General features: G+C 35.6%; 1 protein-coding gene across 2 annotated transcripts in view; it reads left to right on the top strand.

The window, feature by feature from the left end:
- The window catches only part of LOC127629761 (clathrin heavy chain 1), a 40553-nt gene extending 28059 nt beyond the window's left edge, over nt 1-12494 (top strand). The window contains exons 26-33 of one of the 2 annotated variants that reach the window (XM_052106988.1): nt 20-169; nt 538-669; nt 766-876; nt 4087-4257; nt 4350-4571; nt 5139-5159; nt 8378-8453; nt 11365-12494. In XM_052106988.1, the coding sequence (XP_051962948.1) occupies nt 20-169; nt 538-669; nt 766-876; nt 4087-4257; nt 4350-4571; nt 5139-5159; nt 8378-8453; nt 11365-11495 (1014 nt within the window). In that variant the 3' untranslated portion in view covers nt 11496-12494. The remainder of the gene's footprint in view (nt 1-19; nt 170-537; nt 670-765; nt 877-4086; nt 4258-4349; nt 4572-5138; nt 5160-8377; nt 8454-11364) is intronic. The other variant, XM_052106989.1, reaches the window with a different exon arrangement.
- Nucleotides 12495-12907: the final 413 nt, after the last annotated feature.

Below are 12907 nucleotides of genomic sequence, written 5' to 3'. Positions count from 1 at the left end.
ATTAATTGACGTTGTGTAGGTTTTGAGGGCAGCTGAGCAGGCTCACCTGTGGGCAGAGCTAGTCTTCCTCTATGATAAGTATGAGGAGTATGACAACGCCATCATCACCATGATGAACCATCCTTCAGATGCCTGGAAGGAGAGCCAGTTCAAAGACATCATAACCAAGGTATTGTCGCACTTTACACCTCACAATATTGGTCTATTCTTATGTAATCTTATGCTTTTACCTCATTAGGTCGATATGAAACGTAATTTTCAACCCATTTCACTTTTATTATATGTATTCTTGAGTAAAACCATCCAATGTGGAAAATAAAATGTAGGGCAGGACTTGTTTTTATTTATCTGTAATTGATTGGATTGTGAAAATGGAGTGTTCCATACCAGAATGGAGCCTTGTTGTTGGTGGTTACCGAGGCAGAGTAAATTATGTTTTGATAAAAGACTGCAAAGACTATTTCTTTTTCAATTATGATTGAATATTGACTTTAAAGTTGCATATAAACTATAATAAACTTTTTGTTTTCATTGCAGGTGGCTAATGTTGAGCTGTATTACAGAGCAGTCCAGTTCTATCTGGAGTTTAAACCTTTGTTACTGAATGATCTGCTGATCATACTCTCTCCAAGGCTTGACCACACTCGTGCTGTCAACTTCTTTAGCAAGGTACTGTGTAAACCTCTCTTTACCATTACGTCTCTATTAAAAACAACCATTATTTTGGAACCTCTATTAATTTTGATGGGGGTTTGCTGTGTTTAGGTCAAGCAATTGCCGTTGGTGAAACCATACCTGAGATCTGTACAGAACCACAACAACAAGGCTGTTAATGAAGCACTAAATAATCTCTTCATCACAGAGGAGGATTATCAGGTAGGAAGCTCGTCCAGTGCACACAGAGGGAAATTGACTTGGAATAAATCGGGCTGATTTTGAGCGCAATGTAGCGTTGGATTAAGCAGACCACTGCTATCTGATACACTTTGGCAGGACCGAACAGTCACTGACTACCAGTGTAAAAGTAATGCATTACATTTAAAATTTTTGTAACCTGACTACAGTTACCTTTCAGTTATTTTAATTTTAATATTTGAATATTTTAAATACATTATGGGATTATGCTTATTTCCAATATATGACTTATGTTGAACACATTAATTATTACCATGTAACAAGTGTAATTATTACCATGTAACAAGTGTAATTATTACCATGTAACAAGTCATTGTGAAGGAGAAATGTGAGGTGCTAAGTGTGACTTGTGTGTAACTTTGAACAAGGAAGAAATATCAAAAATACATTATTTTCATTTTGTTGAGCGGAAAAGTGTTTTAGAAAATAACTTAAAAGTATTTAGTTATGTGATTACTTTTTCACTTAAGTAGTTAGTAAAGTAAACTGATTTATAATTTTAGAGAAATAATTAGTCATTTGTAGTGGATTACTATTTTCAAGTAATTTACCCAACACTGACACCTGAATTATCTCTTTAACATACCGAAACTGTGCTTGACTACATTGTGCATCTAGATATATATGCCAGGTTATATGCTCTTCTCCAACATTGAATAATTATATGATTAATTAATGTTGATCTGAATATAGCAAAAAAATAAAATAGCGCGGAATTAGGGTTGCTCCGATACCAATTTTTGCTTCAGTACGATACCAGCCTGGTATCTCGGTATTGATACTAAATCAATACTATAATCAACATATACAAAGCCTCAGATTTTCTATGAAATTTCACAGAAAATTACTTGATTTAAAGAACTGCATAAAGTCTCACAGATGCAAATTATTTAAATTTTTTCTGGATTCCATATAAAAAGTTTTTTATTAAATGTTATAATTACAAGTTGTGTTTAATCAAATTGATACATATAAAAATAAATAACTAAAAAGAAATATATATGTTTTTGGCAATACAATATGTAACTTCACAGTATTAATGAAAAAAAAATCTGTGGCTGAATCACAACATGCTGAGAATACATTTGTGTTTGTGATATTGCTTACTGATAATAATAATAATACAATTTAATATTATGTAATTGTTATTATGAGTGTTATTGCTTCTTTGGAATATAAAAGCAGGACTTTTATTTTGACAGACCGTGTGTGTGCGCGTGTGTATGTGTGTGCGTGTGTGTGAAGCAGATGGCAGAGCGGTACATCGTGTTCATTCTGTAACATGCAGCGCATGTGACTGTATATTATTTAATTAAATTACATCCTTCTACTGTTTAATGATCACACTTGGCCATATCCTTGTTTTGTTTATTTTATTTTCATTGATTTCATCGCAAAACTGTAAGATCTTATATCACTTTGCTAATGACAGCATACCGTAATATGGTACCCAAGTCAGCAACAAGATGATACAGTTTAATTTTTTTTGGTATCACAATACCATCTTCTGTACTTCGATTTATAATGAGAAAACAGCACATACACAGGTGGCCAAAAGTTTGTAATAATGTACAGATTTTGGTCTTATGGAAAGAAATTGGTACTTTTATTATCCAAAGTGGCATTCAACTGATCACAATGTATAGTCAGGACATAAATAACATGAAAAATTACTATTACAATTTGAAGAAAAAAAATCGGAACTTCTTAAACAACTTCAAAGAGTTTTCATCAGAAAATCCTTCACGTACAGCAATGACAACTTAGCAGATTCTTGGTGATCTAGCTGTCAGTTTGTCCAGACACTACGGAGACATTTCACCTCATGCTCAGATAAAAGAGATTAAACCTTAAAATGAATGGGTATTTTGCCAAACATTATTAAATCCTCAGGTCTTTAGAGACCCGGCATGTTATCTGTCACAAAATGCCCAGAAAGTGTAAAATGTTACACTTTACACTTAAAAAATATTTAAGACAATTAGAAAATAATAGAATATAATATATTCTATGTTTTATTTTTCATATTTCAGAGATGATCCAACAAGTATAGAACAGGATTCATAACTTTACACACTGAAATTTCATGAGACACATAATCTAAACAAGCTAAACAAACGTATTTTATCGGGCACTATTTGAGTCTAAATAGATGCACAACTTACATTTTATTTCAGTTGTACACCCAAATAAAAATAGGCAAATCAATACTGTTCATGTGTTACACTTGCTATAGTTTACTTCCTTGTTGCTTCTTCATTAAATGGCAATGTCAAATGAAAATCAAGTCAATCACTGAAACAACAGCGCCACCTTGAGTAACAAATAGCATGTATAATATGTTTATGTACACGGATGTGGAATACTGATAATTATCAACGTGATGTTGTATTTATTTGTATAAATAAAGTAATCATTTGTCTTGTAATAAACCAAGAAATATATTTCCTGTGATATAGATCATAAAAATAATATTTATGGAAGCACAAAAAAGACACTATTGCATATCTAGGGTCTTTGCACTTGAAATTACACTTGATAATTAAGCAGTAATTTTGGAATTTATTAGCCTTACACCTAATAGTCTGTGCTTAAACAAATAGAAAACTTATTCTAAGTTAAGTAAACAAACTGTTGTTGTAGTAAATTATATGGGTTGTGTTATGTTTTAATTTATAAGTCTTTATGATCTTATTTGTATTGGTAATTTTCCACCTGTTGAGTCACAGCAAATGGGGTCGGTGGAGGAAGTTGGAGACGGTAAATGTTTGCATTTGGGGAGGTGGTATTATATAATTTTTCAATTCATTTTACGAGTAATTTTAATTAAGAAATATCTTTGGTTTCAGTTTTCCATGTTTAAATAAATTAATTTCCACGGCCTAACTTGGAATTTTAATTCTACAAAGAAACAGTAGCTGAAAAAAAACGCTATTCAAGGACATCTTATCATTAGATAAAGTACAGCCAAAAAAAGCCTTTTTTGCAACATTATCTAACGCAGGTGTCTAGAAAAGATATTTGCCTTCTCTGAGGTTAAAGCAAAGTTAAACAGGCAAGCAAAGACCACAAGTCTACATCAAGTGTTATTTAGGACATGGGCTGTGGTTTTTACAAAACAATCTCAAGTTGACAGCTTTTCATTCAATGTCTTCCTCTTGTTTTGCACAGGCTCTGCGCACATCCATCGATGCCTATGACAACTTCGACAACATATCTCTGGCTCAGAGCCTTGAGAAGCACGAACTCATCGAATTCAGGCGAATCGCCGCCTATCTGTTCAAAGGCAACAACCGCTGGAAGCAGAGCGTTGAGCTCTGCAAGAACGACAAGCTCTACAAGGTCTCAGCTCTAATCAAATGCAACATCAAACTGAGCATCTCGCCCAGTTTTTGCAAGACTCTTTTAACCAAAAGCTGTTGTTTTTCCTGCAGGATGCAATGCAGTACGCTTCAGAGTCAAAGGACACAGAGCTGGCTGAGGAGCTGCTGCAGTGGTTCTTGCTGGAGGACAAGAAAGAGTGTTTTGCCGCCTGTCTCTTCACCTGCTATGACCTGCTGAGGCCTGATGTGGTGCTTGAGACCGCATGGAGGCACAACCTCATGGACTTCTCCATGCCCTACTTCATCCAGGTCATGAGGGAGTACCTTACCAAGGTCAGTCTCCACCCAATGTATCTGATGGGTTTGCTAGTGCAAACCTTTTGGGATGGTAGATATTTTAAAAGATTTTCTAAGATCAGTTTTGGTGGAAACACCTTAGCTATTTTCCAAAACCTAGTGAGCCGCCTTGCTGTCTACTGCCTACACACAGACAACTGCCTATGTCTTAAAATTCTTTCCAGGTAGGGAGGTTACTTGATTTTGGAAAAGTTAATGTCTACATCTTTTTTCTGTTATATTTGTATAATTTCACAAATTTTTCTTCACATTTTGTCACAGCATGTTAAGTTTTATAAAGTTTTATTTCTCCTTTTATTCATGAACATTGCCGGGCCAGACATATGCTGTTCATTTCACTAGTCCGTTAATATACCAGTTAGTAGAATAGGCCAGGTTATCCAATAGTACTTGAGGAGAACATTTATCTTCTGATTTCCTGCTGTTGATATCTTTTAACACTTCTGGGGATTTCTGCATTTGTTCTCTGCATGCTTTGTTTCAATGCTGAACTGTTGAGTTTTGCTTTTTTTCTTAAGCTGCCATTCTTAAATTCCCTTTCAGGTTGATGCAATTAAGGAAAAGGTGAAGGTTCACTCTTATTCCATCTTTAACCCTTGTAGTTTGGGAGACTGAAACTTTGGAGAATCTGCATGAGTTCTTCCCTCCCATATCACTCTGCTGCTTTAAATACACACCTTAACTAGACTTTCCTCGAGTTTCTTCTAGATTACTGACCATCTCGTATGCCAGATGCTGTGGTAGTGAGCCTCAGACCTAGAAATGATAGATAGCTGGAATTAGCTGATGAATGGTACTAAATTGCTTTTCACAGTGAAATAAATTTTCTTGAATGTTATCATTGTGAATTAGACCAGGGCGTTTTCAACTAAGATTTTACAATGTGTTTTTTAGGGAGGTCAAAGTTAACTCCTTTAACTCAAAGGAATATTCCAGGTTCGATTCAAATTAAGTTCAATCGACAGCATTTGTGGCATAACCATGAAAAAAAAATGTTTACTTGTCACTCCGTTTCTTTTAAAAAAGCAGAAATCTGGGTTTCAGTAGCCCCTTTTCCACTATCAGGCCAGGGCTATCAACTGGCCAGCCGGGGCCAAGAGACAAAAATAGTCCCGCAGCATTGCCCTAAGAGCCACCCTTAATATACTGTCCTGGTGCCAACGTCACACACCCCACCCATTTCACCCAAGCAGGTGGGAAGCTCAAACGAGGAATCATATTATCTAGAATAATAAGTTAGCGTAGACAACTCACCGACTCTAAATGCCGTGGTGTCACGAGTGGTCTTTTTTTTTTTTTCTTCACGAACCTGTCCTTTACCTTTGTGCGCTGGATACAAAAACTGGCAAGTTTGGCAAAACTCCGCCTTTGACATTGACCCCGCCTCACTCCCCAGTTGGTCTTGTTTGGCCCAAGGGTAATTGGCAGGCCAAAGGCCATTGGCCCCGAGAAAGATCAGAGGCAGCACAATGAAGCCCCAGAAATGACAGTGGGAACACAAATGGCACTCAATAGCCCCCCCCCTCATTTGCCCGGATAGAGGAAACATGGCTAGTGAGACACTTACAATGAAAGTGAATGGGGGCCAATCTGTAAACCTTGATTTCAAAAGTATAACCACAAGACATAAACAATATATATTAACTTGATTGTAGTGTGATAAAATCGCTTACTAACCTTTTCTGTTTTAAGTTATATCCAATTTTTACATTTTGTTGACAACGTAACTCCATAAACTGTAATTCTGGTAAATTTGCAAAAACAATGATTTCACTTCACAGCTCAAGTTGTAACAGAAGAAATAATGTAAGTACTTTAATAAAATAAAAATGTTCACATTTCTGCCTTTTTTAAACCCTCCAGAAACTGGCCCAATTCACTTCCATTGCAAGTGCCTCTCTGTAACGATTTTTTATTTTATTTTTATTTTTTTTTTAAGAAAAGGAGGGACGAGTCAAAATATATATATTTTTTAGTAATCATCACAAATGCTGTTGATTTGAGCTTACCCCAGAATATTCCTTCAAATGTGTTGAACACATAATATTTTTAATTTAAATTAAAAAAATTATCTTTACTTCTTTCCAATGTTAAGCCTGATTATTTACAAAGAACATGACTAATGTAATGTTTACTATTTATCAAACACTGTTTTTAATGGGTATTTATACAAGAAAATACTGTTTATTGATTCCTTTTATATTTTAGTAAGGTGGACACTTACAAGGGCAATTTGAGGGTCCTTGGCATCAAAATGTTTTGAAACTCCTGGACTAGACGGTCTTAGGGGGCATTAACACCGAATGCATTTTTGCATATATCTGTGCTGTTTTGCACTTGAGCACCACGTTTCTTAGATGCTGTGTCAAGTTAAAAATAACTTTTAAAAAAATCTCTTGACACCTACGTTCTGTTCTATTTATTACGCTGTGGCTAGCGTTTTTAGCGTGAGAATGTGTTCGGTCTGAACGGTCCCTTTGTTGTTATTTTTTCACTAAATTTGAAATCATAGTTTGAACTTCATCAGCTAATTCAAATGTAGGCTAATGTGATTTAAATGTAGGCTAAATGTGATTTAAGTTAAAAGTGAGATGAAAGCAAAATGAAGTGACCACATTTTCAGAATTAATTTTATTTACACTATTTAATTTATTTTTCTGTAAACCGAGAGGTGCATGGTTGCTCTACTTGCTTTACAGCTACTACCTAGAGCCAGTAATGAGAAAGTGTGGTCACAAAGAAAACCATTGTATGCTGTAGATCTTTTGCAAGCATGTGTTTTGCAGTATTAGTAGCACCCTTGAAAAGTCAGGGAACATGGCTGTTGGCTTTGCCTGCCTCTGGAAGCCGTGAATGGCTATTTAAACCATCTCTCACCCTGTCACACCTTCGCTTTTACTCTGCCTTTCTCTCCTGCACTCTTTTTAACATAGGAATAACAAACTTCACTTGTGGCATGATTAATTCACCCTTTCAACAAAACTTCGACTTGCCGATCTATTTTACGCCTGTTCAACAACATAATAACTTTTCGACGTTGACATCAGCTCTGTGTCGAGAACTGAACACAAATGTAACATAACATTTTTTTTTTTTTTTACCCAAAAATTCAAATGTAATTTACTTTACCCTCATGTTGTAGGAAGAAAGGGTGATCAGTGGAGGCAGGTGCAAATGCTTCATGCTGCCCCCTCAGTTTATATATGGTCAAGCCAAATCTGGGCTTGATAGATCAAATAGATGTCTTTAAGACTTTTGTAAGTTTCTGCTTGAATTATTCGCATAATGACTTCCTTATTTTTACAGCTCCTGTCCAGTTAGCAATTTCCTCCCATTAGGTTTCTGAAATTTGACACAGCATTTTTATTAGTTCTGTCGAGTTATTACTAACAAAGCAATTTGAATAAGAGGGTTCTGTTTTCTACATATCCACTGTTAATAAAGGATACTGACTGACTGTATGGGGGACCATCTACTTTTAGTTCCATCTCTTTTGTTATTTATTGAATTACAGAGGACATATAAAGCCATAGTGATCTTGATTCCTTGTGATGTAGGTAATTGGAATGCTTATTTGATTGGGAAGTGTTTGACATAAGGTATGGAGTGCAATCGCAAGGAGCTTGTGCCCTAAGACCTGCTTTGAAAGCGTGTGTACCTTGTATTAAGCTTGGCTTTATGCATCTCCCATGAATGTTCCCATCCATTAGTCATTACCCTCTTTCATCTGAGTATTGACCTTTTTCTCATTTTTTTCTCTTTCATTCTCACTCTCCATTCAGATTGATAAATTGGATGCTTCAGAGTCTTTGAGGAAAGAAGAAGAGCAGCTTACAGAGGCACAACCCATTGTATATGGTAGGACACATGCATTGCTTATTAGACATTTTGTGAATTGGCTGCCTATGTTACGTTTTAAGAGGGTGAAAGAAACAACACAATTAATCATGACCCATGACTGTACATAATTCCATAATATGGAATTTTACTTCCGACGGTGCAATTGAAGCTTGAAGTATTTTTATGTGCAATCAGCAGGGGACTGTCAGGACAACTCCAGCTGGACAGATCAGAGTGCAAGACGTGCTTTGTTAAAGAATTAAACTACATTTAACTTGTACCTAATTGGGAGTTCAAGCACCAAAGTTGTTGGAACCCTGTTGTATTTGTACTGATTTTCTTATTTTTCTTATATTTTTTTTCTTCCCTAAAAGTATCTGGGGGGGAGAAACTGTAAGACCCAGAGATCTCATACTTGGTGGGATGGTCCCAAATCCCACCCACTACTCAGGCAAGCGAAATTACATGCGAAATGATTAAGCACATTTACGTTGTCGCTCATTATAAAAAAATTAAAAAGAATTCTGGGAACCCTGCTTTTTCGAACTCCCAGGCCGTTTGTCCATTTCACACCATATTTTTGCATGTATCAAGTGACCTTCCTGAACAAATGTTGTTTTCTGATTTTTTTTTTTATTTGGCAGATATAACCAATAAAAATTTTGGGTGTGGCCCATTTGGACTAAATGGCCTATATCTCCTAAACACAAAATCCCATTTGCATGTAACTTTGTTACGCATTAACAATTATACATTCTGAGGATGCACAAAACATTTAGCTGAATTCCGCTAATAGGTGGTGCTGTAACTAAAAAAATGTGCACACCCTGCAACCTTTTGATCAAGGAGGTTAAAATTTGGTGTGGTGCAGTGCATCTTTGCTGCAACTGCTGACATGTCCTTTATATATCATGTGGACAAATCAACAAACATGGCAGCAAACAGCCAATCAAACAGTGGTTTTTATTGTGAATAATAAAATTGAATACACATGTTCATGATGACATTAGGAGGTAGTCTATTAATATGTTTGACAGTAGTCTATTAATATGTTTGACAGTAGTCTATTAATGTTTTGACAATTAAATGTTTTTTTTAAAACTACTATCGAACTCGTGCCGTGTGTTCAATTTGCATCAAATTTGGCCTGAATCATTTTAAGACCCCGTGGCAAAAAATATGTTTTCTGATTTTTGATTTGTCAATTCGTTTGGCAGATATAAGCTGATAAGTTTTTCGCCTTGGCCAGTAAATACTGATTGCCTATATCTTGTGAGTACAATGTCCAAACTTCACAAACCTTGGCACACATTGTCACCAGGACAGTCCAAGGACGCATGTCACATTTTATAAATTTATGATAATAAAGGGGTCCTATAATTAAATAAATTCAAATTTGGGTTGGGTTTAGGTTCAGTGCTAGGAGTAATTATCCAGTATCTTGACGGTGCAATTTCCAAACTTCACAAAACCTGGTACAAATAGGTACCAGGGCAATCTGACAACACACGCCATGTTTTATCAATTTGGAATGCTAGAGGATGCTAGTGTCCTCCAAACAGTTCCGTCAAATGTATTTAATTAGAGTTGTCAGAATTATTGCATTAATGCATGCAATTTAAAAAAAAGTTGAATGCGATAATTTCTTAATTGTGATTAACACATTTACTGTTAATACATCACAAACACTTGTGTGAATGGCGGAATCTTTGTAATGTGTCCGCCCGGGGTCATTGCACTGATGCACACTTCACAAACAGACACAGCGTCAGAGCCCTTCTACCAAGATCAGCCTACAAGCTTAGTATTAATAGCATAGTGCGACAGTACCATTCACATCCTATGGGCGGTACTGTTGTAATACTCTCCTATGATAGAGCCGAGGAGGTGGTTATCTCTGTAAATAGAATCTCTGGCAGCGCTTCCCTGTGATTGATAAAATTATGGAGAGGGGAGCTCTTAGCGCTATTTAATGTTCAAAATAAGCCCAGATAGGACTTGTAAGGTGCATTTTAATTACCAAAGAAGCACGTCAAGTCTTGGCTATCACCAAAACGCAGAATGAGACTTTTTGTCTGGAAGCGCTTTTCATGGTGAGTTCAAAGCTCAGGCGTTGACGCTCTTGACGTCAATCATGAACACAGCTTCACAATTGCTGTAACAAAGCGGATAGCCACCATCTGCCAGCAGATAAACAGAGTATTGCGGAGGATGAAAGTTTAAGAGATTTAATGCCCATAACAATGAAAATGCAGCCTATGGGGAAATAGTTCTTTCAATTAGTTAAACTCCCAATTACACTTTGGGAAACGTTTACTGTTACTCGAATTGGTGCTATTTTAGTGCATTTCTTGTGAAAGGCAATGTTTGGAAAATTGTAATAAAGCATTATATTGTTTTGTTTCCTAAATTGGAAATAAATGCATTTTGACAAGAAAATAAGTATATATAGTGTTAAATTTCAGCACAAAATAAAAAAATGTAATCAACTGACAGCACTAATTTAAACGTATCGAAAGCATTCAAAGGATCTGACACAAGCCAAACTAACCCTAAAGTATATCTGCAAATATATATTAATTATTATTATTATATATAATAAAATACCATATCAAACAGAAATATGTGTAAAGGCACCTTTTAACTACCTTAAACTAAAGCCACTACCATTTTGTTGGTTTTTACATGATTTCACAATGTTCAAATGAGACCAATAGTTTTCATTTAAATTTGAGGTACAACATGAAGATGTGAACATTTTTAAGGACGTTTGTGATTACGCTCATTCCGACATGGTGTGAAGGCAGCATTAACCATTAATCCAAAGGCTATAGAACAACCTGAACTATATCCTGGTGTTTTTGTATTAATGCTCCCGTTTTTGAGTGTTTTAATAAAATTGTTTTTTTTTTTTTTTTTTTTTCTCCAGGCACACCCCAGCTAATGCTCACTGCAGGCCCCAATGTCGCAGTACCCCCACAGCAACCTTATGGCTATGGCTACCCCACAGCGCCTGGCTACGGCCAGCCTGCACAGCCAGGCTTTGGCTACGGCATGTAAAGCCCTCCTGCCCACAGCTGTCCATTCATCTCTCCTTAAGTTCTGTAGAAATGTATTGTGGTCTACTCACAAGCTTATATAAAGTGAAAAAAAGTAATGCGTTTTAAATTATGTTCCTTACAATGCAATGAAGGACTTCATTTTTATTTGTGTTGTCAAAAGAAAATAATCAGACCACATTTTGTATGGTATTTCACATTCCATATTTAAGGCTAATTATATCACAAGGTTATTATTATTTTTATTTTTTTGTGAGCTGAATTTTAAAGGGGCATGGGTTGTGTATGTAAGTGGAGTTGTGAGAAGAGCAATTAACCTTAAAATATGTCGTGAAGCATCTGATTTGCACTCTGTCGTGAGAGGAAACTAATGTAGAATCTCTTAATTTTGATGTATTGTATGTGAAGAGCTTACACTGTCAGTCTGTTTAATGCATTTCATTATTGTGTATTCTGAAAAAGGTTAAAACAATATTTGAACGTATGCATCCATGCGTATGCACACATTTAGCTAACACTAAGTAATAATCTGATATTCTACACAAATATGTAACTGTATGGAGATTTTAAGTGCATACAGACATGCATATTGTAAATGATTTTAATCCTTTAGCCAAAACAGGTTCCCTGACCGACCTTGTAGTTGTTAACATCTCATTCACTCCATGTGTAACAGGTGACCTTTCCTTGTATTGAAAACAGTGCTCTTTCTTGTGTAAATCCATTTCCATAAATGAGCAAGGGATACATAGATTGTTCTGACTCTGTGTTTACTCATCCGATTCTTTGTATTGAGGTTTGTGTGTGCCAGGTGTTGTGGTGTTCTTGCTCACTATTTGGAGTGTACAGACGAATGAATAATACATGGATACCAATGCTTATCCTCTAAGTTTTGTGTGATCTGCTGATCAGAATATAGGGGAATACATTTAAAGGATTGTGATTATTCTGGTCGCTTGATTGTAACTTGGCAAAATTAAAATGAAATTCATTCATTCTCCATTATATATCTGACACTTTATTTTTCCACAAGTCATGTTACAAGCAGACCATAAGAGTTGCATGTAAATTAATCTTCAGTATTTATAAATCAATATACACATACTAGTCAAATCTATTTGCTGAATCTATGACAAAGCAGCCTTTTAAAAGTGTTGAGAATTCAAAACTAGATTTATAGATGTCTTTCAATAGTCGCACTGAAAATGGACATGAATGTCTTGGGTAATTCCAATGCGTAATTTAATAATGTGCTAGAAAATTGTATGAAGTCAGCTACTCTAGTTCACAATCAATATCCTGGAAAAGCACTTGTCAAAATAAAAGTCCATTCTAAAAAAAGATTGCTTCGGAAATCATCATAAACAGTGTTTCTATTTTTTGGCTCATCAAGTGAAGATGTATTTATCGGCA

Source organism: Xyrauchen texanus, chromosome 36, assembly GCF_025860055.1.
Source record: "Xyrauchen texanus isolate HMW12.3.18 chromosome 36, RBS_HiC_50CHRs, whole genome shotgun sequence".
NCBI classification, from domain to species: Eukaryota; Metazoa; Chordata; class Actinopteri; order Cypriniformes; family Catostomidae; genus Xyrauchen; species Xyrauchen texanus.
The sequence above is the reverse complement of the archived record's forward strand: the minus strand, read 5'-3'. Positions and strand labels throughout refer to the sequence as shown.